General features: G+C 47.4%; 2 protein-coding genes across 3 annotated transcripts; one reads left to right on the plus strand and one right to left on the minus strand.

The window, feature by feature from the left end:
* Positions 1 to 816: 816 nt before the first annotated feature.
* On the plus strand, positions 817 to 18726 carry ero1b (endoplasmic reticulum oxidoreductase 1 beta). Of its 2 annotated transcripts, none has more exons than XM_085356692.1 (15): positions 817 to 1238; positions 5255 to 5374; positions 8459 to 8542; positions 8728 to 8769; positions 11485 to 11567; positions 12908 to 12981; positions 13169 to 13289; positions 13363 to 13421; positions 14353 to 14379; positions 15110 to 15202; positions 15544 to 15790; positions 16624 to 16693; positions 17053 to 17139; positions 17904 to 18037; positions 18132 to 18726. In XM_085356692.1, exons 1-15 carry the CDS (start codon positions 1074 to 1076, stop codon positions 18190 to 18192), a joined length of 1467 nt encoding a protein of 488 aa, XP_085212818.1. In that variant the 5' UTR covers positions 817 to 1073; the 3' UTR covers positions 18193 to 18726. The 2 variants fall into 2 exon arrangements, with proteins under 2 accessions (XP_085212818.1, XP_085212819.1); XM_085356693.1 differs by lacking the exon at positions 817 to 1238 and adding an exon at positions 1799 to 2045.
* Positions 18727 to 23632: 4906 nt separating this feature from the next.
* Positions 23633 to 27573, minus strand: gpr137bb (G protein-coupled receptor 137Bb). The gene is made up of 7 exons (XM_085355429.1): positions 27175 to 27573; positions 25701 to 25750; positions 25372 to 25594; positions 25119 to 25268; positions 24683 to 24811; positions 24460 to 24581; positions 23633 to 23747 (listed from the first exon to the last, which is right to left on the minus strand). Exons 1-7 carry the CDS (start codon positions 27571 to 27573, stop codon positions 23633 to 23635), a joined length of 1188 nt encoding a protein of 395 aa, XP_085211555.1.
* Positions 27574 to 27975: the final 402 nt, after the last annotated feature.

Raw genomic sequence — 27975 nt, forward strand, 5'->3', positions numbered from 1 at the left:
AGAAACCAGCAGGTCACTCAGTGTTCCCTTAGTGCTAATGTATCAGAGATGTTGGTGTACTATAACTGAAGTAATGTTGTTAAGTCCTTAAAGTCATATTCTTTTATTGTCATGACTGTATTTGAAGCTATTTTTATTTTTGTATGATACCTGATTTATATGGAATATGGCTGAAGTAAACTAAAGCCTGAAATACTCAGTCATTTGTTTAATAGTACTTTAACATTATATAATTCACATATAAAACTATGAATTGTAATTTTAAATGGTTTAAAAGCACGTAGAATAGCATATGTAGGCAAGTATATTTCTCCTTTTTTGTTAATCAAGAAGGAAAAACAAAAAACAAAAACAGGGCAGGGTTCGGTGGTTGAATCATCCGTCCCCACCAATGCCCAAACCAAATCTACGCTCTTGCTGCTCTACCTCCTGAGCTACACCCCACATAGAAAGCGTCAGGCTTGGAAAATCCTGCTTGTATGTTTGCGTGTGAAGGAGACATGTTGTATAAAGTAAGAGCTCAGGCAGAGTAGAAAAGCGCTTTGTAAAAACCAGTCTATTAATCTAACAGACACACCCTACAACAACTCCAAACGCATGCAAAGTGGCGACAACTCCCACAGGAAGACAACGCTGTCTTTTGTGTAGCTGGTTTTAAGAAGTTTTCCATTGTTTCTTTTATGTTATATTAATTTACTGTTTAGGGAAAAAAGGATCGTGTTTTGGCTCCGATTGAGATCGACCTGTTATAGCTGCAAGAGCGAGTTATGCATTTTATTCTGAAATTTTAACCGGAAGTAAAAGTCATTTTTCTTGCGCTACCTTGAAAATAAAGTGGAGGCTGGTTGAAAGCGCCTCTTAAGTCATGTAAATTTTTTTACAACATGACTCTGTTTACGTGGGGCAGCTAGGAGTCTAAATATCCACGTGAGACTCCTTGGAGATCGGGCTGTTGGTTTGGCGACACGCTGCGGATGATACATTTCTGCTAGCCTAAAGCTGCTATAGTTAGCTAGCTACTACTCGCCAGGTTTGACTTTCTTGTGCTTTCCAAGCTGATAGCGCAGTGAGTGATGTGGAAAGTAACGTTTCAAGCGTTCGGTGTTTTGCTGTTGGCGTGGTTGTTGGGAAACTTTGTTCTGGGCTGGTTTCAGCAAAACACCAAACCCCAAACGCAGCACAGCGAGCAGCATCCGAGCAGAACCTCGGAGAGCCAGGACCAGAGCTGCTTCTGTCACGTAAGTAGCCCCAAACACGGAGCTTTTGTCACCGGAAACATACAGTTTGTTTTTTTAATAACATAGTTTGTTGTTCTTCATGAAGCTTGTAATCTGCGAAAGTCATACCACAGTTTTGTTTTTAGGAGCTTCCAGCACTTTCTACTGTCATTTTATTTTGACGTCACTGTGTACGTGAGATGCTAGTTAGCGACTGTCCATGAGTCCACAAATTGTTTTATTTTCTGCCATTTTGATAAATAAATAGATATAGTTACAGTTGACCGACTAAATTGGTATTTAAACCGAAATCTCTTCTTGTTTGTACTGAACAGTGAGTTAAGTCCTTAAAGTAGACTAATGAGCAGAGTCGAGAGCGCTCCTCTTCTTCCTCTCCTCGGACCCAGCAGCGAGTTAAACCAGCCGAAGTTCTTGCGAGTTGAGCGAAAAGCGTGGTGTGATCTGATTGGCTGTGTCAGAGCTCCCGCTTTACAGCCTCCTCACGGACATTGTAGTCTTTTGCGTAGAAGTTGCCAAGTGTCCCTAGCGACCTATAACATGTAGATGACTACAAACAGGGAGGCTCCGTCAGAGGGGCGGCGTTTGTTTTGACAGCGGCTTGTTTGTAGGCGGGGCTTCTGGCGGCATGGAAGTGCGGGTCTGTGATGACAGCACAGACATACAGCTGCTGCCGTGACATTTGGACAGTTACGTGAGGGGGAAGTTTTAATTTGAAGGAAGTTGAGACACAGAAAGCTGAAGGCGAACAACAGGATGCTGAGAAAAATGGTTCTTTTCCTGGCGCTCAGTGGACTGCTGCACTCTGAGGTCTGCTGTGGTTTGGTGTTTGTCATTAGTTTTTTGTCACAGTAAGATTGTCTTTGTGTTTCTGTAGTGTATATATAAGTATATATAATACTAGTGTAAAGGGTTTACAAAGGTTTCTAAAATACCCGCACGTAGTTTAGGTGTACTGCTCTTTGCAGAGCTGAGCAGTTGCTGCCATATGTTTTGTACGGTCATATCTTTGATAGCTTGAAAAGGAAAAGCCTGTTGTGAAATATAAAGAATGTGAAAGTACTTTACAAGTTTTTACAACTACATACTTGTAAAGTACTTGTTCGGTTTTGGTTCGAATAACTTTCTCTCTCGCTCTCGCTCTCTCTCTCTCTCTCTCTCGCTCACACACACACACACACACACACACACACACACACACACACAGACTATTTATTTAAATGCAAAAAAGCCCCCAAACAATACAATGTCCATCTTTACTCAGTATTGAGGAATCATTGCATTGGATATTTTGTTAATAACATTTTATTTATGTTTCATTTTCTCTTAATTTCCAGACTAAAGTATTAATGAAGCATTTGAGACTCTAATCATGAGCTAAATGAACCGAAAGAGTGTCCGGAGCTGTTCTCCAGCCAGTTAGAGCAGATGTTTGGTGAGGTTTGAGGCTCTACCTGCTGTGCACAGAGCTGAGCTACCTAACAAAACTAGCCAGAGCCATTTGACTGACTGTTTACCAAGCTTCTTAACATGTGAATGCTGGGTTGTGTAATTCTTCAGTTCAAACACATTTGTAGGTTTTAGTCAGCAGCTGACGGTTTATAGAGCAGACAATGGGCCGTCGGCTTGGTGGGTTCAGGTAACACAGTGTGATGGATGTATTATGTATGAACGTGCAGGTAGGTGGTGGTTTATCTGATGGAGGAGCATCATCACCTGATCCTAATAGTTTTTCTTATTTTCTTAATGTCATTTCTATAACATGATTATAAATTTGTAACAGCAGCAAAATTACAATCCAGTCTTTATCAGAAATGTGAACCCTACCTGGGGGTGGGGGTTGTGTCAGGAACGGTATCCTAAATGTTTGCCAAAGCAAACGTGGCTCATTGATAAGAGGAGGCGAAGCCACAAAAAGACTTGACAGCAACTGTAATGTCTTCTAACAAGGCGCACTTTAGATTCTTACAGCGTTTTAATTTATTGTAAAGTTATAAAGAGAGCTGCCATCTATGGGTGTCCACAGAACAAGAAGCACAGTAGCAGGTGTTGTGTTCCTTTACATAAAACAACAGTTTTCCATCATAAATTCATGCAAAAGCGTACAAAGTGCTGCATAAAAACCCCCACCAAGTAGGGAACAACTGTCTAAATGTCCAAAATAGGGATGTGAGACTGCATGCACCTGCTAATGCTGCATGTTGCTGTCTCTATGAACTGAGTCTCTGGATCCATTTCAGCTGAACTTGTGTTTTAACTGTTTTGTTCTATCATGCTGTGGTTAAAAAAATCTTTCCAGGAATCTGTTCACCCAGATTAACTCGAGTCAGTCGGTCAGGAAGACCATTTAAGAACGGGATGATGGTTACTGCTCCTTAAAAACATGACCAGCTGACAGATGTAATAGTGGGCTGCTGTGTCTGTAACTGTGTTCAAACAGACACTTTGGAATAAAAGCTATACATCTGCTCCTCTCCTATGTGAGATCCCTCAGGGTAGGGCTGTTCGATATAACGATATATATCGGATGACGATATAAAAACATCTATCGTTTCATTTTACGTTGTCGTTTGTTTCGTGGTGTCGCAAAATAAACTGTTTACGGCAATATTTTTTCATGTTCTGATGTCACTGTAGTGGCTATATTCATTTCTTCAAGTTCTCTCTTTCTCTTATATTTAATATAACCACACTACGGACAGACAAGCGCCTGTTTTTACTTGTTGTCGTTAGCAACAACGACGGTAATACCATTGTGTGTCCGCTGGTTTAGTTTCCACATGAACCTTTCACAATAAAGCTCAAGATCCTGTTGAGACTTTTCAAAATAAACTGAATGACGTGAAAAAGTAGATTATTTACAGATGAGAAGTAAAAAAGAGCCGCCAGGTGCTAAAAAATAAACCTTAGACTCAAACGTTAGAACAGGCTTTTCCCCGCAGCACGCCGTGTAATAAATACTCACAAAGAAAACGGCGCCGTTACAACTTATGACTAAAAATGTATCGTTTCATGCATCGGTTAAAACACTCGACTCCAGCTACAGCTGGAAACACTTCACACAAGTCGAGCTGCCCGAGATTCACAGGATTTACAGAAAATGTTCCATGTTTGTGATTTATATCGTTATCGCGATGATAGATGTTTTATATCGGGATTTGAGATCGTGGTCATATGGCACAGGCCTACCTCAGGGCTCACTTCTGTTGTCACCCATCAAAGTAAGAGCTTCACGGCAGTAATTTTGTCTTTAGGTGTTACATCTCCCAGTGAAGGCGTAACTATTATCACTGACTTTTGAAGTGCTCTCAGGCTACGTCCACACTAAAACGTTTTGGCCTCCCGTCCACACTGAGACGCCGTTTTCCTGAAGGGAAAACGCAGCGTTTTGAAAACGCTCTTGAAAACGCACACGTTTCAAAAGGGAGCTGCCCCGTCGCAGTGTGGACACTCGAAAACACAGACTTTCTAAAACGATGACTCATTTTAGTCATGTGATGCAGTCACGTGACCAATTAAGCTAAGATAGCGGAGGGCATTATACAGCAGTCGCCCTAAAAAGGATGAATATCCGTTTGTTCATGCTCCAGATAGCTTTCCTTCAAAGTCTTTAATTCTCACTCGCGTTTGCGCAGGACTGGAACGTCAGCGTTTTCATCCGTTTCAATGTGGACGCACACCTCTGTGAAAACGACTGAAAACACCAGTGTGGACGTGGAGCGTTTTCAAATCCAGCCGGGCTAGTGTGGACGTAGCCTCAATCTCATCCATGGCAAAACTGAGGCTGCCGAGTCTGGACTGATCGTAAGAGTTTGAACAAACGTCAGGGTGCAGACTTTGACTTGTACTGCGTGACGTCAGTCAGGTTTTAGTTTCTAGCACACAGCTTCACTTAAAACATCTGAAATGACCCGGACATTATGATTATTTTTACTGTTTTAGCATGAGTGGAAACACTGTGGCACTGTTATTTAGAGATGAGGTGTCATTAGTAAACGAAGTGTCCTGCTTTGCTTCAGCTCACAGGCGTCCTGGATGACTGCTTCTGTGACGTCGAAAGCATCGACATTTTCAACAACTTGAAGATCTACCCCCGCATCAGGAAGCTGACAGAGAGAGACTACTTCAGATACTACAGGGTAAGAGCTGCGCCTTCGCTCCGGCTACAGTGGAAGCACAGTGTGGCTCAGTGCAGTAGTAAAAGTAGTATGTAAAAACAGATGGAAATCACATGGATCTCTTTTGCGTGTGTGCGCACATGTTGTCTTTTTGCAGGTCTTTGTGTTTACTGGCACATGTTGTCACAACATGATTTACTGTTAGACCTCAGTGGTCTGTGTCCTCCCACAGTAAGAGCACACCGTGAACATGCAGACACTAAAGCCGGTGCACCTGAGCGTCACACCAAGGACGTTCTTGTTTTAAATACAAGACCCAGAGATGCTACAGGACGAATCGGTCACGGTTTATTCACAGGCCAGAAAACAAGAATCAAACAAACAATCCTAAAAACAACATATACATGAGCATTCCCAGGAATACATGAACACAATTCTAACAAAACTTCTAAAGTTCGTTAGAATAACACTCAGTCCCACGATGCAACTGCTCCCACAACCCAGAACGAATCTTCTTTATTTTTCAAACCGGGGGAGTCATTTCCAGGCCGGTCCCAGGAGGACGAGGAGAAGCCTCCCATCTCAGTCTCGTCCCATCACAGCCCAACTTATGCTCCGCCCTTGAGCCGCGCGCTCGCTGCCACAGCGTCTTCCCTCGTGGCATCGCCCTGCAAGCAGAGAAGCATCGTCTGGGAATCTGGCCTGGTTTATAGCCATGGCGATCCTCTCCCAACACGGCTGCACCCGGTGAACAGCAGTGGAGTCACTGCTCACAAACGCAGGTAGAGGTGCAGCTGTGCTACGCCCCTGACGAGAGGGCAGCACACTGTTGCCATCGTCTGGCTTCTGCGCGTTCCTTCCCTTCACATCAGGGCCTCCCTCAGTGCTCAGCCAGCTTCCTTTAAACAGGCCCTTTCACCAGCTGATAGGCCACGCCCACACCTCAGCAGGTGATCACTATCAGCCAACTTGTCCCAAGCCCAGCCAGTCCACAGTGGGTTAAAACAATGTAAAAACATCAGAATAGTTTCATGCAAATAAAAACTACACTCACAAATAAACACTAAAACCACTGATGAAAGACAAATATAAATTCCCACTGTGGGACAAACATGCTGTGAATGCTTTGGGACGTCCTTTCCCTCGGCTCCCGCCGTGCAGCTGTTGGATGACACGGTCCTAAACATCTGTGTAAATGATTCTCACATAGAATCATGTAGCACTTTCTTTTCCTTTCTTCTTGTGTCTCTAGTTTGGGTGTTACAGAACAGGAAGTGATGTCTGAATCTTGTACCGGTGTCGTGCTACACTGTGGTTTGACAGTGCTGCCATAAAAAGTCGTGCAGTCTCCTGGAAAGAGCTACGCTTGATGAAGACGTTGCTGCACTTCTGTCTAGCTGTGTTTTTATTAGTACAGCAGTCTGAACAGCACTGGTGTAAAGTCAGCAACCACGAGCAGGTAAATGCTGTCAGGCGCAGAGGGAGCGAGACAGCAGACTGATCTGCAGCTCTGATCTATATCAGCTGCTCCAGTTCTGTGAGCTTGTAGATCATCTCGTTTTTAAGGAGACCAAAATGCTGCGCACCACCTCCCTCAGCTGCAGCTTGCAGCACAAACATGTTGTTTCTGGCAACACTAAACGGGATCGATCTGTGCTAATCACCGTATGTGACCTTTCAAACGGCTGACACATTCAAATCTTTTAATGCCATAGTGTTAAACATGTTTTCACAAATCGATTGTGTGCGTTTGGTGTAGGAGGTGGGGTGGAGGCTCAGGGGTCGCCTGTAGCACCGTCACACTGAGGTGCAGCGGCGCTTGAACAGGAGGCCGGCTGCTCTGTTGGTGTCTGAGCAGCACACACACTGTGCTCATTCATTCACACTGCAGACCTGAGGCCACTTAGATGGATGTAGTGCGGGTGTCACTTCAGTGTGACTTGTACACAGACCAGAGTGTACGTGGAGAGAAGACGCACAGCAGACAAACACTTTCCTGTGTCTGTTTCAGTTCAGCTTCCAGCTTCCTCTGCCCTGCTGCCAGTCACACGCGTTGTCTCCCACTGTCGCCGTTCCTCGCTGTCAGGACTGGGTCACCGCGTCACGCTGGCCCATCCGTCTCCCGATTAGGCGTCGCACCCTGACGAGAGGGCAGCGGGTCCCTCGTTTCACCTGGCTTCACACATTCCTCCTCATATCTGGGGCCGCTCAGCTAGTCTGCTTTTAAAAGGTCACAGCTGATAGGCCACTTCTGGACACACCCACACCTCAGCAGGTGATCCCTATCAGCTAATTTGTCCCATGTGCAGCCAGACCACGGTGGACTAAAACAGAGTCAAATAAAACAATAGAACCATGCAAATTCAGTTTTATTTCCACAGCGTCAAATCACAACAAGTCTCCTCACGGCGCTTTGTGTCGTACAGCAGATACAGAGAAACACCCAACAATCACATGACCCCCCAAATAAAAACTACTCTCATGAATAAACACTAAAAATGAATAAAACCAATGTACCAGATAAATACAAATCTCCACCGTGTGACACACACACACACAGTTGTGTTGTAACCAGTGCTCTGATTGGTACGCTTCAGAAAGGCCAGTGAAAGTTTCAGGCTTGTGTCTGTAATGGTTTTAATATGTTCACGTTGTGAGCGAGCACGAAACACGGTGGGAGTGGCTGAGTATACCGTAACACACACGCATCATAGTAAATATGTGTTCTTTGGATCATACGGTGTTTGTGTGAATGGCGGCGGGGCGAGCAGGATGCTTACAGGTGAAACGAGCGTGTGTCCTACGTGCACGTCAGCAGCTGTCCACAGTCAGTGGGCACTGGCCTCCGTTTGCTTCCCCTGTGAAATCTCCACTGTCTAAAAACACGATGTGAGCCACGCACAGCTGTGGAGCCGACGCTTTCACACGCCACGCCCTCGTCCTTGATTTCTCTCGTTCACTGAAGCCTGATTGAGCCTACAGTGACAGGCAGCGAGCGTCTGCTTGTCCTTCACATGTGGACGAGCCACTGCTTGCTTCCTGCCTCGGTCATAATAACAGTAATAATAAATGAGCAGGTGCTGAGTGTCTGTGTCTGTGCTGCAGGTGAACCTGAAGCGACCGTGTCCTTTCTGGCCTGATGACGGACACTGCTCCATCAAAGACTGCCACGTGGAGCCCTGCCCCGAGGTCAGCCAGCCTTACTCCAACATGGTCTCTTTTTACTGCCTGTCAGTCACACGTCGGCTCGTTGAGGACGGAGACGACCGCCTCCTAACTAGCTGTCACATACTGCATTAAATGTATTTTCTCAGGGGAAGCTGTGTGAACATTGTCACCTATCATTGTTTGATGGTCTGTGTTCCGTTTCACAGAGCAAGGTTCCTGTTGGCATCAAGTCTGGGAACTACAACAAGGTGAGACCAGCTGTTCCTGACTAAGCTGCACCACTTGGAGTTACCACGTACAGCTGTGGTCACCTGCTTGCCTGCACATGAGTGCTGTATATATTTGGACTGTTGTTTTTCCAGGGTGCAGTTCCTGCAGCTCAGGACTTTAAAAGCCAAGACTAAGGTGGAGAAAGGTGCAGATATTTTGGGTTTTCTCTCACTCTGGCTCAGAGGTGTAGACCGGGCACTTCTGCTGGTCTGGTGTACTCCTGGCTGATATTTGACTGCGTTGGTTTCAGTGATTCACATGTTAAACAGCACATGTAACATGGGGGTGCTGGAGGACACGAGTGGGCTGACACACGGCACCTTCTTCCTGTATTGACTGTTGGTGCTCCCTCCCAGACACCTCTGACCAATGAGTGGACTGAAGAAGAGTGTCAGTGGGTAGTGAGTGTGTAGCAGTGTTTGTCATCATTGTGTGTGCAGTTATGAGTGAAGCTTTGTGGTGTTTCCTGAACGTTTGTGCTGTGCACCACAGAATGTCAGTCATGTGTGAATCAGTCCTGCTTCAGGTCTCTGGGTGTAACTGCAGCTCGTGCACTAGTGCACTGCAGCAGTGAAATGTCAGGAGTTTGTTTCACTGCTTGACATATTAACACAATTTCTACCAACGTTGTTAATTTAGCCGAGGTACTCGCTGCCGCTCGGGTCAACACCAAACCCAAAAAGTGAGTCGTGGTCATGAAAGACGAGCAGCTGATCTTCAGCCTGAGCTGACAGAGTCACAGCAGTGAGGGGAAGTCAGGTTCTCCACAGGGACCTGTGGGATCGTGCCAGGAAATCCGACTAAGTCAAAGCACTGCTGGAGCATTCTTAGATCCAAAGGCTAAACACCTTCTGGTTTTGATGTCATCATCATTATTGTTGTGCTGTACGAGGCACTTTTGTGCGTTTTGTGTAAACACTGTCAGGTATGGAAGTATTGATGCGTCTGATCTGTGTGATTTGCACGCAGGTTTGTGGGTGAGCCTCGTTCCCCTTCCCTCTGCAGTGTTGTGTGTGTTTGTGCTAACCAAACAAGGACTGCTTACCTGATCAGTGGTTATGACACTTTGCATATTAATGATCATAACCTGCCCTCCCAGCCCGTTGTTCACTCAGTGGGCTGGTTTCAGAACCGTGGGAACATGTGGCTGAGTCGTCGCAGTGAATCCACGTTAGGTGGACATGCCAGCGCTGCACTGTTGTGCACGCGCTCTGAGATCAGACAGCAGACACTTGCTGTGACGGCGGCCTCGTAGCTGCTGTCGTCTCTTACTTTAGAGGAAGTTTCAGAGCTGCTGCATTTGTTCCAGCACTTTCTGGACTGACCGCACACACAGCCACTCTTCTTATCTCCTCTGATAGCTTCTACGTGGAGACGCTGAGAGCAGAGTGTTTGTCGCTCTTGGCCAACAGCCTGGTGTTTGCCTTGAAATGACCCAGAAGTGTTTGCACATCTGCTCTGGTCTCGGTCAGGGGCAGATGTTTCCCGACCATCAGCTGGGAGACGCAGCCAGACTTAAAGCGAGCCTTTCTCAGAGTGGCAGTGAGAAGTACCAGAGGTGCTTTGACAGTCAGGGAGAGGTCACAGTGAAATCAAAGGATTTGAATATGATAGAAATATTAAAAACTCCTCTAAATGTAACTGGGACGCAGAGGCTGCTGTTTCAGGCACAAACCGGTTTGACTGCTTTTGCTTGGGTACTACTGAATGTGTCCTTTTAAAACATGGCACCGAGATTGGACGAGTCACATGTTTGTGCTTCTTTGTTTCAGTTCCTGAAATATTTCACTTTGACTGAGCCAAATAATCTCATTTAGAAGATTTCAGTTTGCAGCTGTGTTTATGGAGCACTCGCTGCTCCTCTGATTCTTCATGTGAGTCAATGGTTGGACCTGGGGGTGGAGCTGGAACTGGGGGAGGAGCTGGGGGTGGAGCTGGAACTGGGGGAGGAGCTAGAGTTAGGGCTGGGGCTAGAACTGGGGGAGGGGCTAGAGTTGGGGCTGGGGGTGGGGGTTGTAAAAGTGTCTGTGCAGCAGATATTTCCTTACTCTTCGTCTTGATGTTCACTCAGAAACAAGAAGTATTAGTTTTTTCTTCCGTTGTTAAATCAAAGCACAGATTTATAAGAATCATGTATTGGGCTCACTTTTCATGACCGAGCGTTGTATTATCAGGTCACACTGGGCTGTGCTTACCTGGCAGGAGCAGAAGGTGAAGCAGGATTTAACCTCGGAGTTATGTTTGTGTCTTTGTGAGACGGTTGAGTGTTGGGCTGTTGTGTACAGCAGCTGTTGTTTGGGGCGATCGTGGCTCAAGAGTTGGCGGTTTGTCTTGTAATCGGAAGGTTGCCGGTTCGAGCCCCGGCTTGGACAGTCTCGGTCGTTGTGTCCTTGGGCAAGACACTTCACCCGTCGCCTACTGGTGGTGGTCAGAGGGCCCGGTGGCGCCAGTGTCCGGCAGCCTCGCCTCTGTCAGTGCGCCCCAGGGTGGCTGTGGCTACAATGTAGCTGCCATCACCAGTGTGTGAATGTGTGTGTGACAGGTTGTGTAAAGCGCTTTACAAACACAGGCCATTTAGCATTTTACATAATTACAGGCTGGAACACTTTCATCGAGCCCAGTGAAGTAAAGATGATGTGAGTGGTGTCATTACTGTGATAAACAGTGTTATTAAGAATCCCTCCTGTGTCCAGTACTCGCAGGCGGCCAATACGATGTCGGACGTGGTGGAGTGCCAGCAGGCCAAGGAGCTGGGGGCCATCAACAGCACCCTGAGGTGAGTCCACAGACCTCCTGCTCTGTCTTTATCTGCAGCTTGTTTTCACCGGGCCTCAGCAGCTCAAACATTTACCAGTGTGTGACCGGCAGCTGCTGGTAGTTTTCCACCAGGCGACACTTCAAAGTGCAGACCGAGCCCACCGGGGCTCTCTCCTGCAGGAACCGTGGAGGTTCCTTTGTGAAGCAGCGGACCGGCTGGTGCAAACAGACAGGATGTGACGGTGCATTACAAACACCAAGCCGCTTTACTCACGTGGGTTTGAAATGTAACAAATAAAGAGGCAGGAGGCAGCATCTCCTGATGAAAACTCACATCACATCCGCTGATGTGGCCAGATGTGCACCTCTCAGACCGTCTAACCTCGCGTGACGCAGTGACCACACGACTGAACGCTGCTCCGTGTTAATGACACGTCGGTAAAGAAGAACCACTCCATGATTGCTTTGTTCTGGTTGGCACTTCCTCTCCTCCAACAGCAGCGCCGCTGTGACGTCATTTACAGTTTGTGCTGCGCGTGTGCACGGCAGTCTGCGCCTTCATGTCGTCCCTGCCCACGCAGCACAATGCAGTGAGCTTAGATGACACGTCAGAGCTGAAATGCACAAATCGGACCTTTACATGCATCTTTGCATATTCTGATCCTGAGTCAGTTTTCACAGGGCGGCTGTCAACCTCTGGAATTGAAAGAATCCTTCGATCCGGATCAGTTATTAGACGTCTGGTTTAGCGACTTTATGCTCGTCTTGTAACCCTCCATGTGATCTCCCAGTCTCATCTCTTAGCAGAATATCTCACCCATGTAGTGTTTAGAGAAGTTGAGCTTCTCTTACTTCCTTTCATTTAGTTTAACCTCGTTGTGTTTACCTGGAATTTGAAATGGGCTTGAGCTCATCACAGATCTGAGCCATCAGTTCTGGCTGCACTGGTTTCTCCCCTGTCTCTGCTCCCAGTGTCCAGTTTGTGCACCTCCTCACACACAGAGGCGCAGATGAGACTGGGCTTAAGCAAAGGCACGTGTAATAAACTGACAGCGACTCCACAGACGCACACTTAAGTGCATGTGGAGTTTGCATGTGCAGTAAGGGAAACATCTCTGCAGCTTTTGCAGGGTGATGCTGGTTTCAGACTCACGTGACCTTTACTGGAAACTGTTTAAAGTCAACAGACATCCTTCATTAAGAATCAAGTGATGGGAGACGACGTTTAAGAAAAGTTTGAAAATGAACATTTACGTGGACGTTGTGATCAGACTGTGATCTCCTGTTTGGTCTTCATGTCTTGTTAGCTGTCGAGTAAAGCTCACAGTTAGAACGTGTGTGTATTTTTTCCGGTTCCAGTAACCAGAGTAAGGAGGCGTTCGCTGACTGGGCGAGACACGACGACGCTCAGGATCACTTCTGTGAGCTGGACGGTGAGCATCTCTTTCTCTGCGTATCTGTGAGGGCAGCACTATGAGGCATCAAACTTCACACCCAGGGCAAATTCCTCATTTACAAAAACCCAAAGTACAAACCTGTAACAGGCACGATGTGTCCTTATTCCAGCTCTTTACATGAACTTTCCTGTACTCAGTTTTTAATCCATGAAATGTGTTTCAGATGAGACGTCTCCAGATGCCGAGTATGTGGATCTGCTCCTGAATCCGGAGCGATACACCGGATATAAGGGTCCGTCAGCCTGGAGAGTGTGGAACAGCATCTACGAGGAGAACTGCTTCAAGTAAGCCTGGAGCTCCCTGCACAGAGATGCTCATCTTTGAGGTGCTACTGAAAATGTGTTTTTGTGTCCACAGGCCCCGGTCGGTGTATCGACCTCTGAACCCTCTGGCTCCCAGCAGAGGTGAGGATCAAAGTTAGAGCTGCTACCGGCAGACGCGGCTGAACAGTTAGAAGAGCAACATGACAGGAAGCTCTCAGAAATACTTCAGTTAGGTCGTTTATACCGACTACTGTCTGCATGTTTGAGAGCCCAGGAAACAGCTCGTGAGGTGCTGTTTACGCGTTTGCTGTAGAAGCAACCCGCTGCTCGCCTCCTGCAGTCTGACTACAGGCCGGTCTTTCTGGAAACGGTGACCGGTGTGGAAGAACCGGAATGGCCTGTGCAGGCACTCGGCTCCCTGACAGCACACCTTCATTCAGGTGGCAGACTGTGTGCTGGCAGCATGACATCACTTCAGTCTGCTATGAGCACAACTGACAGCATCCAAACAGGGACACAACTACTGCAGCCGCGTCTGGAATGGCACAGGCCATTCCGGTTCTTCCACACCGGTCACCGTTTCCAGAAAGACCGGCCTGTAGTCAGACTGCAGGAGGCGAGCAGCAAAGACGTAAACAGCACCTCACGAGCTGTTTCCTGGGCTCTCAAACATGCAGACAGTAGTCGGTATAAACGACCTAACTGAAGCATTTCTGAGAGCTTCCTGTCATGTTGCTCTTCTAACTGTTCACACATCAGTGTACCTGCTTCAGCATGCTAGCCTCCTCCTGTTTATTGCATACTGCGTCACAGGGTACTGAATAAAGAGCTGGATTAAAACGCAGGCTCTTCAGTGTATTTTTCGTGCACCTTAGATGTCTGTGTGTGAAACTAGAGCTCATACGTTCAGAGGTTAGTTAGTGTGTGGTATGTGTATGCCTAATCACTGCACCGATCTAACAGTTTCCTTCTGTTTCTGTGTTCAGGAGACGATGATGGTGAGTAAACTAAACTTCTGTTGACTTGGATGTGTTTCAGCCGTGTTGAAACCTAACTCTTCTTGTCCGTGTCGCTCGTGTTGCAGGGGAAGGTTTCTACACCTGGCTTGAAGGTGGGTTCTGCCTCGTGTGCTCACGCCTGCACCACCCAGACTGACCTGAAGAACGCTGTTATCATTCTTTGTCATGTAAATCACATAAAGCTGAAGCGTCTGTGTAGCTACAGTAGGCATGTCACTTCCTGTGGTTTTCAGCGTCTGTGTTCTGAAGCTGAACTGGTCTCGTCTCTGCTTCCTCTGGAAGACTTTGTGTGGGCAGGCTGACTGCTGACAGGAGGCCACAGAACACAGAGCTGTGGCTCATCACAGCCTGATGCGTAGATGCCGGACGCCTCATGGTGCTGTGATGAAATGCTGCTTCAGGCACTCCTGTGGATGTGATGTTCCACGCCGTTAAAGTTGTTGTAGCACACCCCCTCTCTGTGATGAAAGCTGGCCTCTCATGTCACGTCCATGTCCCTTATTTAAAGTCCTGTGCTCAGTAGCTGCTGGGTCTTCTGGATCTCTGCACCGTCACAAGTAGAGCTGATGTCCCAACACTACCAAACACATTTATTACAGATTTTGAGGTTTTCATCACACAGTTACATCTGTGGGATAAGTCTGCCTGTAGTGTGGCGCCGGGTCCAGAGTTCTACTGTAGTTCTGGTTGATGTTTAAGGCAGGACTATAAATCAGACATCTCGTCCCCCAGTGTTATACAGTTTTGGGTGGACTGAAGCTTTAAGCTGAGCTTGGTTGGATTCTGATTTTAAGAAACCCGTTGTCATCGCTGTCTCTCCAGGTTTATGTTTGGAGAAGAGAGTTTTCTACAGACTCATCTCGGGCCTCCACAGCAGCATCAACATCCACCTGTGTGCCGAGTACCTGCTGGACGGTACGACATCATACAGAGCAAACACAGCTTGGGTGTTATGGCCACCACAGTATTGTTTTATTTGGATGACAGCGTAGTGTGCTAAGATACCAGCTAATGTTAGCTAGCTTGGTTAGCAGCCACCTGCTAGTTATTGCTAAGTAACAGACTAATAAAATAAATCACTGACCAAAGCTGGAGCTCGACCTGGGATCATTACAGTACACGTCTCTTTAGCAGAATCTGCTGAAGCACGGCTGATGAGGCGCATGTACATTTTGCTTTTGGGATTAGTTATGCTGATGAACTGACTCAGTGATGGTGTTTTTCATGCTGTAAGCTGTTGTTGTTTGGCTCTTCAGAGGGATGGGGACGCTCAGTGTGGGGTCCAAACGTCCAGGAGTTTCGTCAGCGTTTTGACATGGCAGAGACAAAGGGGGAGGGCACGCGACGCCTGAAAAACCTCTACTTCCTGTACCTGATCGAGCTGCGGGCGCTCTACAAGGTGGCTCCGTACTTTGAACGAGCCATCGTCAACCTATACACGGGAAATGCTCAGGAGGACGGAGAGACCAAAGACCTGCTGCTGCACATCTTCAACGAGATCAAGTAAGAAGGAGGAGCTTGATTGTTGTCAGGAGAGTCCAAGACCAGCACGAGCTGAAACCCATGGATATCTTAGTGGGGTTGTTTTGTTTCCTACAGACTCCCATCAGGAGTTAGTGGGACCTACTACATCAGTGTTTTATTTTCTTATTTGACCCCTTAAAGAAAATGTTGTGGGGTAAAGCAGCTTCCGCGACTCAGTATAGACCCAAACGCCTGGAGTCGGCACCCAGCTAAGCTGATAGCTTCCTCCCTCCATGGCTGCCATGGATGTGCTGCAGTCCTGTAGAGGATTGCGCTGTTCCGAAAGCTGTTGTGACCGAGCCTGTAGCTAACACAATGTTGGTAATGAGCAGGTTAAATGATCCACACAGCCCAAAGATCACGCTGATCGCTGACTGTGGTGTCCATGTTGTTGCCTGCCACATGGTCCATGCTGTGTGATGCTGCACACCAGCATTATGTTATATTATATGTACATGGCACCAAAGCACATTAGTCACTTCAAAGCTATTCTTAGGTAAAGACCCCACAGTAATACAAAGAAAACCCAACAGTCACACGACCCCCATGAGCAAGCACTGGGTGACAGTGGGAAGGAAACTCTCCCTTTTAATAACTTGATCTAAGACGGAAACAGAGACGAATTTGCATTTTAAACAAGTTCAGTTCATTTTTGCTACGTAATAGGTTTGTGGGGAAAAATCGATCATCAGCAGATGAGAAGCTGTCACATTGAGACAAAGGCAGGCCCTTCCTACAGCAGCCATAAATACTATATTACTTATGTAGAGTATTATTATCATCATCACTGTTTCTGGACCTGTGTCTTCTAGAGCCTTCCCCATGCACTTCGATGAGAAGTCCATGTTTGCTGGACACAAACTGGAAGCCAAAACGTTAAAGGTAAAAACTAAAGCTGCTACGTCTACATATGAACATCAGCACATGAAACTCTGTTCAGTCTCCATTCTGTATTATACTTCACCTCCTTATGTGAAGGTGTAGCTGTGTGTGTGTCTGTGTACTATCCACTCTGTTGTCCTGTAGTAGTGACAGAGCATCGTCCTCTGTGATGTGTGTTTGACGAGGTGTCTGGTCCTGTGTTAGTCAGCAGTATAAAGAGGACTGTGTCATGATGCTTGCTGCTGCCCTGGGTTCAGTCACTTTCTGCACAGCATGAGCAGCAGCGCAGTCATAGTCCACACCTCTGCTCCTGATTGTAGTTCTAAACAGTCTGAAACAGCGTCCTGTTCTTGTTGCAGGAGGAGTTTCGTCTCCATTTCAAGAACATCTCCAGGATCATGGACTGTGTGGGCTGCAGTAAATGTCGCCTCTGGGGGAAACTGCAGGTGCGTCTTTGCGTGTGTTCATCCTAGTTTGTGCATTTTAAAGCCAGCACAGTCTCAGATCTGCAGGTGGAGGTCAGGTCCCCTGATGTGGAGCCACCATAGAAGCCTTCACACTCGCCGTGTTAGAGCTCAGGTGTAAAAGGCTACGTGGCACTGAGTGTAATCACAGTTCCACAATAGTAACTGTGTAGCATCATATATGACCGCACCACGGTGTCCTTAACACGTCTTCAGTTTCCACAGCAACACATCATTGTTAGGGCTCGAGTCACGTGTTGTCCCAGTGCGTGAACAAATGTCAACTTTAGACAAATCCAACATAACGCTGTGTGCACGCTGTGTGCACGCTGTGTGCACGCTGTGTGCACGCTGTGTGCACGCTGCAGCTCTGTGTGTGCTCTTTCCCGCCCGTGATGTTACTGTCAGTTTACCCGTACAGTGTTCCTGCAGCCTCTGTGTTGTTCAGGAAACAGTCTAAAAACATCTCGTTCTGTAAATCAAACACAGGTTTATGAGATGCTTTATTTGAATGTAACAGCATCCCAGCATCTTTGGAACTGGGCTTGTGTAGAAACGTCTGTAATTCAGAGTTATTGCAATAAAACTGTTTAAAATAAAGCTTTTTGGGTTTAAATGCACCGTGGTGATTTAGAGGCCAATCTGCCCCCAAACAGTGCATCAGACTGCATGCTCCCCGTCATGTGTCTGTGATTTGTAGGCTTGGTCCTCAAACTGAAGTGTTATAGAGTTTGTGTTGTGTGCAGACTCAGGGTCTCGGTACTGCTCTGAAGATCCTCTTCTCTGAGAAGGAGATCAAGAACCTTCCTGAACACAGCCCATCCAAAGGCTTCCAGCTTACTCGTCAGGAGATCGTGGCCTTGATGAACGGCTTCGGCAGGTATGCTTCTGCTCCGTGTGAGCGTGGGTTCCTGTCCACAGGTCACTGTGCACTGTCCAGCAGTCTGACGTGTCGGTGCTATGTGTCTCCGTAGGTTATCCACCAGCATATATCAGCTCCATCACTTCCGTCAGCTGTGGAAGGAGAAAAGGTAACAGGAGGCGATGCTCCACCTGGACAGCAGGCGTCACCGTCCCACACTGCAACAGACTACCTGCTCTCAGAAGGAGGACCTGAGGACCAGCAGTGACCCCTGTTTTTGTCCCATGAACCACCCCTCTATAAGCCCCTCCCCCCGTCACACATCATGAATGTTAATTCTTCAGCCTCCTCTCGCCTTCATCAGAAAATATTTGGAACATTTAAACCGACACGTTTTTCTCTACTCATGAAACTTGTCCTCAAATTATTTTTGAAAAGTAAAAAGCCGCAGATGTTGATGTAGGACAACAGGAACAGAGCGAGGCCTCGGCGGCGAGAGGCCTGCCGCAGCAGGAGACGCTGTGGTTTACAGCTGCTGGGGAGAGCCGCCCTCTGCTGACCTCACATCCTGTTGTCTTTTATACTGACACCTGATTTCCTGTAGAAGAAGGAAGGAGTCTGTCAGCGCACAGCTGCCTTTGTGTTTGTCTTTACCTTTTACTGTTGTTGCTGTGCGCGTGTGTGCGCGTGTGTGCGCGTGTGTGCGCGCGTGTGTGCGTGCGCGTGCGTGCGTGCGCGTGTGTGCGCGTGCGTGTGTGCGTGCGTGTGTGTGTGTGTGTGCGTGCGAGTGTGCGTGTGTGCGTGTGTGTGCGTGCGTGTGTGTGTGCGTGTGTGTGTGTGTGTGTGTGCGTGCGTGTGCGTGCGTGCGTGTGTGTGTGCGCGCGCGTGTGCGTGCGCGTGCGCGCGCGTGCGTGCGTGTGTGCGCGCGTGCGCGTGTGTGCGTGCGTGCGTGTGCGTGCGCGTGTGTGTGTGTGTGCGTGTGTGTGCGTGCGTGTGTGCGCGCGTGTGCGTGCGCGTGTGTGCGTGCGTGCGTGCGTGTGTGTGCGCGTGTGTGTGTGTGTGTGTGTGTTGGCCAGTACAGAGGAGCTGATTGGGATGCTGTTTCCTGCTGTGTGGTGGGTGAGCCATTTGCTTGGCTGCTGTTTGGCTCCAGGTCTGTTGGCTTAAAGACACATTTGTTTAAAAAGTGTTAGAAATGAGGTTTTGCTTCAGTGTCTTATTTCACACTGTAAACTGGATTTATTCACACAGAAATCAAACGTCTTTTCATACGAGTGAAGCTGAGGATGACAAGCACAGGTTCAGGGGTGCTGTGAGGAAAAGCAGCTGTGCATGATTCACAGCTGGATCCATCCATGTTAACAGAACACAAACAAACCGCCATGTCAGCCCCACGGTGATTAAAAAAGATCCACCTCCTCAAACTAATCGGGAAACGTCTTTTTCAGACGAACTCTGTTTGCTCAGCAGTTCAAGCAGCAGGTGGACCAAAGAATTCTGGGTTGCCTTTATTTGCATTTTTATCCTTTTGCTTGTTGAAGCTATTTTGAGCTGTTACTTCCTGATTCTCTGAGTAGATGTTTAAAAACAGAATAAATGCTGTGATGCAGCATCAAACCCACACTGCAGCTTCTTTAATGCTCTTTGTTTTCTTTGTAAAGTTGAAGTAAAAATAGGAATGTCATCCTGCTGCAGCTCTGTGTGTGTGTGTGTGTGTGTGTGTGTCTGTGTGTGTGTGTGTGTGTCTGTGTGTGTCTGTCAGTGTGTGTGTGTGTGTGTGTGTGTGTGTGTGTGTGTGTGTGTGTGTGTCTGTCAGTGTGTGTGTCTGTCAGTGTGTGTGTCTGTGTGTGTGTCTGTGTGTGTGTGTGTGTGTGTGTGTGTGTGTGTCTGTGTGTGTGTGTGTCTGTGTGTGTGTGTGTCTGTGTGTGTGTGTGTGCAGAGGGGCATGCCAACTGAAGAAGGAATTAAATGAGAATTTTGAACAGTTTTTCAAACAAGCAAGAACAGGTTGAGTTGTTTGTTTGTTTGAGCTGATGCTTGCTGAAGGTCCCTGCTGGGTTGTTAGCTGAGTAAGTGATGCCACCATGATGGACCAGAAAGACTTTAAAGATCATTTCAGGAATTGACTTGTTTTTAAAGCACAGGTGAGTTAATACTGCAGCTTTATAATGTGTGCCACCTGATCTTAATCATCGTTTGTATTCTAGTGCTAAACAAAAACAACATTCGCAGCTTTCAACAACAGAAACCTAAAACTAAGAAATCAGTTTGGTTTTTACATTTTTATGTATGTTTTGGTTGTTGAGCTGATGTGAGAGGGTCACGGAGCTGCCGCCGGGCGCGAGGCTGGGACCATTCACACCTGTAAAATGTAAGAATGGCTCGAAGCTTTCAGAATCAAAGATTTCAGATCCAGAATCCAGATGTTGTGATCATGTGACCCATCAGTTATTGATGTATTATCATTGGTTACGCTGTCAGCTAGAAGCCAATAAGACAGCAGATGAGGTGTGTGCTGTGTACTGGTCAGACATGCTTCAGAGCACACACCTCCCACTGTGGCAGTGAGTTAGCCCACTTCAGGCCAGTTACCCGACATTAGTTCCAGTTTGTGGCTCAGCCTCCATCAGAGGCGTGCAGGGAGACTCTGTGTGAGAGAGGGAGTGCTTGCCTTTCTCTGAGCCTCGCTTGCCCAGCAGCAGTCTTGTACAGTCCACTCACCAGCCTTAACAAACCAAACCAGTTCAGAAGTCCGACACAAAAGGGTCAAAAAGGCTGTACCTGCGAACTTTATTTATTTGACAAGAGGAATAAATATTTCTGAACCCGAATGTGGTGTTTGCTTATTCTCTTCATTTCCTTTCACTGATTTATTGTGTCTGCCCCCAAAACTGAGTGCTGTCCTTCACTGGCTGTATGTCTTTATTTCACACCACAAACACAAAAGCTCAACAACAAAACATGTGAAGTGTTACAAATCTTACAAAAGCAGTAAATCTGTTAGAAATCTGGAGCTGAAGCTTGTCCCGAGCCGTGCAGCACTGACGGGAGTGGAAACGGTGATCGATACCCAACCGTGAAGTGATTTTCAGATGTGGATATACAACGCGTGGAGTGATTGGCTGCCTGGTTACTGATTAAATCAGTGTCGTTCCCACACGTGTGGCTTCTTCACCACCTCTTCCTGCTTTTCTCACAAAGTAAAAAGAGGAAAAACTTTCATGAGGAGCTTTTCAAGGATTTAAGAAAATGATCTGCTAGTTCCTTCCAGAAATACTGCCTACAGCCTGAATACTGTCTTCAAAGTGACTAATAAGTAGTTTTGGTCATTTCTGCCTGCCTTTTCCCACTTCATGAATTGCACTGAAGCACTCTGAGCTGCCTAACAATCCTCTCGGTGTCGTTTCAGTTTCCAAGCAATGCTCCAAGACGTCACGTGATGACAGAACAGCAACGTGTCCAGGAGGGGTGACAGACAGCCTTCAAGAGTGTAAGGAAACAAAGTCTGCCAAATGCAGATAACCCCGAGTCACCACTGAGAGTTCACACCGCTCTCTTTCTTCTGAAATAAAATGAACAAAGGTTGAGCAAAGTTTGGAGAACCAATAACCAATCAGCTGATTTCAGTTGGTGTGCAGGAGGAGGAAAATAATGGCTCAGTCTGCAGCGTGAGCATGGATGTTACTTTTATTATTACTGCACAAGGACGAGAGCGTGATGGTAAAGTAAACTGGACACATGCAGCTGCATTCTGCTGCTAACAGCATCAGCTGCACAGACAGCATGCTAACATGTTTGCTCTGTGCTCAGACCTGAATATATGGGGCGACCGTGGCTCAGGGGGTTGGGAATCGCATCTGTAACCGGAAGGTTGCCGGTTCGATCCCTGGCCTCTCTGTCCTGGTCGTTGTGTCCTTGGGCAAGACACTTCACCTACCGCCTACTGGTGTTGGCCAGAAGGGCCGATGGCGCGATATGGCAGCCTCGCTTCTGTCAGTCTGCCCCAGTCTGCTGTGGCTACACCTGTAGCTGCCTGCACCAGTGTGTGAATGTGAGAGTGAATGAATAGTGGCATTGTAAAGCGTTTTGGGTGCCTTGAAAAGCGCTATATAAATCCAATCCATTATTATTATTAATACTCAGACACAGATCACACGTGTGCGTCCTGCAAACCAGCAGCTGGGTTTATGTTGTTTCAGGTCGTTTTAGGGGGAAATGTTAAAATGGTGTGATGAGCAGCACAATGAATTCCTTTCTACTGGAATTAGTTGATGTGCTGGGGTTAGGGAATCCCAGCTGACCTGTCAACACTGCCAAGCATAGGTGGTAAAGCAGTACGCTGCTGCGTGTCCTGATCATCTTTATCAAATCTCATGTGGCTCCAGATGAACTTTTAATGAAGCATTTTGTGCATCTCCGTCTTTTAAAAAGCTGCAGAGGTCTTCTCCATTGAAGATATTTGAACACATTAAATTGTTACTTTTAAAACACATCTGGACAGATGTTCACTGCTAATATTGTGTCGCTAACATTAGCAACGATCCTGCTCTTTTAATGGTTCGAACTTGTTTTTGTTTGAAAATGGTTTTCTAACCTTTTTCAGCCAAAAATGACCCTCACACATTTACAGTAAAAGAAAGCTTAACATACATTTAGACAGGCTGAAAACAGGTTAGCTTTATGTAGTGCCCACTTTGTTTCATATAGTAATGAGAGGACCGGTATGATGTGCACTGTTCTCCTTTCCTGTTTAACTTTGACCTGCTGCAGTATTTTACAGCAGAACAATGTGGACTACACAGATGTGCAGATGATGGCCACGTTTAACTGGCTTTGTTATCAGCTAACCCCTACAGTGTCCCAGCACAGCAGAGACGGACGTGTCTCTGATCGGATGTCTTTGTGAGTGTGTGAATAAATACAAAGAAGCTGACTTCATGAAAAGAACTGTTTCCAATTTAATTCACTACCTGGATTATCTTCATTGAAATACTCGAAACATTCATCACAACATCATATTCATACCGCGAGTCTTAGAAGCAGCAACATTGTAGCTGTGGGAAAAGTCCAACATCATGAGGCCAAATTCAGATGTTCTTGTTTACAGCTAAACACTTGATGTTCTGGGACTGTTTGGGGCGATCAGCTGGGGGACCAAAAATTAAGGACACATAGTGATTAACTGTTGTGTAGAAACCTGTAAGGCAGGGGTCTCAAACTGAAGTGAGCTGTGGACCACTGTGGTCTCATTGGACGGCCACTTTAGTGTTTTAGGAGTACAAACAAACACACAAGGAAACACAAACAAATATTACTGAAAGTGTTTTGTTTGTTTGTTTAAATTGTTGCATAAGAAACTGACTCTTCACTAACTGAAGCCTTTGGTCCTCTCTGCCCGTGCAGACACGTGGCGCACTTCCAGGGCCGAACTGCATTATCTTTCTTCACGTCACCTACAAGTGGCCCCGCGCCGCGAGTTTGAGACCCCTGCTGTAACACATTCTTCTTTATTTTCTACAGTGACTCCACAAAGCCTTATGTCAGTGACGATAACAAACACAATAACCGAACCGTGTCAAAGTGCAGAGTGATGCTGTACACAGAGCAGCGGACTCATGGATAAGGGCGGAGCTCCCCGGCAGCGGTGGTCAGGCGCTGTTCGTCACTGTTGGGATGCACGGTGAAGCTGCTGTGGCGGCTGCCCCAGTCGCAGCAGTCAGAGGAAAGGCTGTCAGAGAAAATATGGCAGTCAGGACCAAGCCTGTGAAAAAAGCTTCAGGTTTTCTGCGTTTTGGTGAAACCGTCAGGTCAGCTCTGCTCCATCGCAATCAGACCCATTGTCCTTCAGAGGCTTTAATGGAGCAAATATTGTATATCTAGACACAGGCAAAGGCACACAGCTGACTGTTTAAAGTCAGGGTTCAAGTTATACACTCGCCAGCTCCATAACGCACCTACAGGAGCCGCTCTGTCACAGAGACCTGTGTCACAGGAGATCTGGAGCTTCCACTAAGGAAATCCTAAAAGGCTGATTCTGTTCATCTGAACGTTTCAGTGGGAGAAACGTTTCTTCACTCATCCAGGTGACTTTCATTACACCCACTGAAAACACTACGTCCAGATGAATGGAGTCGACCTTCACTATCTCTGCTATTTGCACGCCCACCACTACACCTGCCTCATTGCCATTCAGAGGGAGCCATAAATGAAGCAGTCCAACAACCAGGCCTTAATGGTAGTCCTGTCTGAAGCTATATGCAGGTCATGGGGAACTGGAGCCTGTCCCAGTTGTCTGTTGCAGGGCTACCACAGAGAGACAGACAACCATTCACACTCACATTCATACCTATGGGCAATTTAGAATCACCAGTTAACCCAGCCACAGGCATCCATAAGTACCAGTGACAGTGACATTGTAAAGTCAGAAATGATGTTCACACCTCGCTGAGGCGTTCTGGGGAGGAATGCTCCACGCCAAGTCGTCATCGCTGTCATAGCGACGAGGATTGTCAAAGAAATATCCTCTGGAGGAGAGAACGTGGTTAGGGATTCCCGTGGTGCTCTGTTGGACCAAATACATCAGAGCGGCAGTCAAACAGTGATGGCCTATCATTAACTTAGAGAGAAAACCTCATGCCAACTGTAAGAACCTGCAGTACTGACCCGATCCTGAGGCGGCCGTCTCACCCTGAAGAAGAACACAACCAGTGAGGTGGGCAGCAGCTCCCACACGAACAGGATCACCCCAAATACGATGTAACCGGCGTCTCCAAGAGAGGACCGCAAGTCTGCCTGAGGACGCACACACACAGGTCAGAGGCAACAGAAACACAGCTTTCCAAACCTGCTGACATGTAGTGGCACACTGGTCTGTGCATGTTTTCCACACACACAGCGGGGAATGCGTGCAGAGCACACAACATGGCCATACCCATGGTATACCCAGGTCAGGTCAGGTATGGGTGTGATTGAATGAACACATGTATGGAGATCAGGTCGGCTTTATGCAGGACCTCTGCAACGAGTACTACCCCAGTCCTAGTTACATGATGGTGACATAAGGAGCCGGCTCCTGTTTACAGCTGGATGAAGGTCTAACCTGGTCGGAGACGTTGTACCAGTCATAGTCGAAGGAGTTGATGGTCTCGATGTCAGCGAGGGCAAGCACCACCAGGTTGTAACAGGCTCGTGATGCGTATAACAACACCACCGTGATGCCGATCAGGGTCACCTGACACACGGACGTTCCCTACACACAGAGACATTTCATCAGTTTATTCAAACAATTTTGTGCAGCATGATCTCTCGTTCCTCATAGTTTAGCACATGTTGTAAATGAAAGGAGACTCTACCTTTGACTCCAGGTAGATGTTGGCCAATGACATCTTGGCCACCTTGTAGAGGCAGACGGACAGCGAGATGGCGCAGAGTACGAACAAGCTGTCGTTAACGGTCACCCTCACCAGAACGATGGTCTTCACGTCGGCAGCAGTCATCTTGACCATCAGGGCGCAGATCAGATTAACCACCAGAAAAATGAGACTGACGCAAAGGAAGACCAGGTACAGAGGAAGTCTGGGAGAGGGGAGACAGCGCTGTGGATTCTGGAAAAGCTAGGAAAATACCAACTCCACTTCCTGCTTTGACAACCTTCTTCGATTTCACAAGTTAGTCAAGTTACCTGTACTTCAGTAGTGCTGGTGCGTACTTGGACTTTGCCTTAAAGTAAACCTGTGGGGAAGAAGCAGAGACAGGCAGAGACTGGTTATTCAAACGGGCTGAGAGGTCATCTGACGGACACATTTAGTCCAACAGCCCGGCCTCCTCAAGGACTGCTGGCCAGTCAGGACTCTGTTCTCCTTTTGTTAATGCAGGACCCAGGCTCTAGGTCTATTCAAAGGAATACCTATCAGTTGGATCTTCCTGAGAAGCACACTCAGGGTTGCTTTACCTCCACGACCAGGAAGCTGGAAAAGCTTTATTTTGTCAGATTATCAGCTCATAAATGAAACAGCACTTCTTTATGTCATTCAAAAATGAAGCTCACGTATAATATAAGCTTATTAACATGCTTCACTGCCAAAGAGCACGATCAACAGTTTCCCCCCAAAAGCTCCAGGTTTCACTACCTACGGCTGAACAATGAGTCACAAGTTAATCTCAGTCAAATGCACTTGGATCGCTTCTAAAACAACAACTGGACATTTACAGCACACAGACTTTTGTCTGAGCTTCACTCGGTCCACACAGCGTCATCTGTCTCTGCCATGTGTTCAGCATGCAAGCATTGCAAACTGTGTGTGCTTCCTCAGAGCCTGCAGCAGCTCATCTCATTGATTTGTTCCTGAAGGTACCCGCATTAAGGAAATAATGCACTGTAGTAAAATAACCTGTGTCATCTTTCTCACAGACAAGCGCTGCTGGTTAATGAGTCTCCTCTCATGTGAAAACACTCTGTTTCCTGGTCTAGTTGAGCAGCTGCACTCATCAGAGCTGATCAGTGACAGATGTCACGACAGTGATGCAGGGTCACCACATACATACCAATCAGGACTATGTACCAGACACTTTCACTTCCTAAAACTGAAATACAAACTTGTTGGACTTCAAAAAGCTCCAGCACCACAAGCTCAGTCAGCTACAGCTCTATGAGCTATTGGGCATCCACCTACAAACTGAAGCATCCTAACATCAAACCTTTATGCAGTATAGAGGAAACTATCCACAGAGGCCAAAGCTACCGGGCTGCAAACATGTTCACAGCACTGACTCGGTTTTAGAGTCAGCCTCAAGTGGCCGTTTCAAGAACTGCAGTTTGTTGTACTTCATTCTTCAGCCCCACAGATTCCTGAGTCAACAGAACCCCCCACTGTAATTCAGACTGGCTTTTACTGTGCCACTGTCTGCCACTGGGACTAGTGAAGGTGGGAACCTGCTTATTTAATCATTCATGTTCTTACCGTCAGCGGCCACAGATGGCAGCACATCAACAATAAATGAAAGGATACCTCAGATTTGTTGCAGATTAACCCCGTACTGCCTGCGTGGACTAAAGCCTGCCAGAGTCTGAACCCTGTTAGCCGTTCCCAGAGCCACCGGTCTCTGCTACGACAGTAACAGCAGCAGAACAGTAACAGCAGCAGAAGCCCGCTCACCTGCGCACAGTAGAGGTTCATGAGACTGAGCGTGAAGAACTGCAGGCAGACGGGGAAGCAGTACAGAAGCCAGAAGGCAAAGGGTCCAAGTGCATTGGCGGTCACACAGTCTCTGAAATAGAAGGAGAAGAGAAGGGCGCGCAGGGCGGCCCACAGCAGACACAGGAACAGGAAGGCCGTCTGGTAGCTGAAGCGCTTGTGCCGGTACCGCAGCACCAGCCAAAGCTGGGCATAGACGAAGGCAAAGAGCAGTGAGTAGAAGACGGTGTAGGCGATGGTCAGACCCAGCTTCACATAGGGGGGAATGGCCGGTGTGATGGTTGGAGGGGGAGGTAGGTGGGAGGTGTTACCGGCATTCTGCTGCTGCTCTTGTGCCGGGTCCATCGCCTCCCCATTCATCTCCTCTGTGTGCCAGTAGCAGTGGGAGGGAAGGAGGGAGGGATGCAGTAGGTGTTAAAGATGGAGCAGCACGCTTCCTCCTCAGGGGGAAATAAAAAGGAGAAACCTCTCTGTGCTAGTCAGATGAATCCTGCGTGTCCATCCATCCATTCTCATCCAGGGATGCCGTCTGACTCACAGTGAAGAGAAGAAGAACACAGAGAGACACCTCCCCTCTTTTTGCCGGTGCCTGGTAGTACACTATTGGTAGTTGTTGGTCACATGATGCTGCTGTGCACCAGGGGATTGGCTTAGCAGGAGGAGGGATGCTGCAGGGAGGAAACTGGAGAGATGGATCTGGAAGGAGAGAGGGGTAAGCTGGAATCTGTGGTCCCCCTCACACACACACACACACACACACAC

This window comes from Diplotaxodon limnothrissa, linkage group LG6, assembly GCF_057381915.1.
Source record: "Diplotaxodon limnothrissa isolate DT_005_m linkage group LG6, D_limnothrissa_male_GT1.1, whole genome shotgun sequence".
Classification (NCBI taxonomy): domain Eukaryota; kingdom Metazoa; phylum Chordata; class Actinopteri; order Cichliformes; family Cichlidae; genus Diplotaxodon; species Diplotaxodon limnothrissa.

What these genes read in the sequence shown, in the direction of transcription:
- ero1b (XM_085356692.1), top strand. Translation starts at nt 1,074, where the DNA reads ATGTGGAAAGTAACGTTTCAAGCGTTCGGTGTTTTGCTGTTGGCGTGG. An exon ending in CAGCAGAGGTGAGGATCAAA is followed by an intron (nt 13,422 to 14,352) that starts GTTAGAGCTGCT and finishes CTCGTGTTGCAG; the next exon opens with GGGAAGGTTTCTACACCTGG. An exon ending in TTGATGAACGGCTTCGGCAG is followed by an intron (nt 18,038 to 18,131) that starts GTATGCTTCTGC and finishes GTGTCTCCGTAG; the next exon opens with GTTATCCACCAGCATATATC.
- gpr137bb (XM_085355429.1), bottom strand. Translation starts at nt 27,573, where the DNA reads ATGAATGGGGAGGCGATGGACCCGGCACAAGAGCAGCAGCAGAATGCC. An exon ending in ACATCTACCTGGAGTCAAAG is followed by an intron (nt 25,269 to 25,371) that starts GTAGAGTCTCCT and finishes CTCTGTGTGTAG; the next exon opens with GGAACGTCCGTGTGTCAGGT. An exon ending in GACGGCCGCCTCAGGATCGG is followed by an intron (nt 24,582 to 24,682) that starts GTCAGTACTGCA and finishes TTGGTCCAACAG; the next exon opens with AGCACCACGGGAATCCCTAA.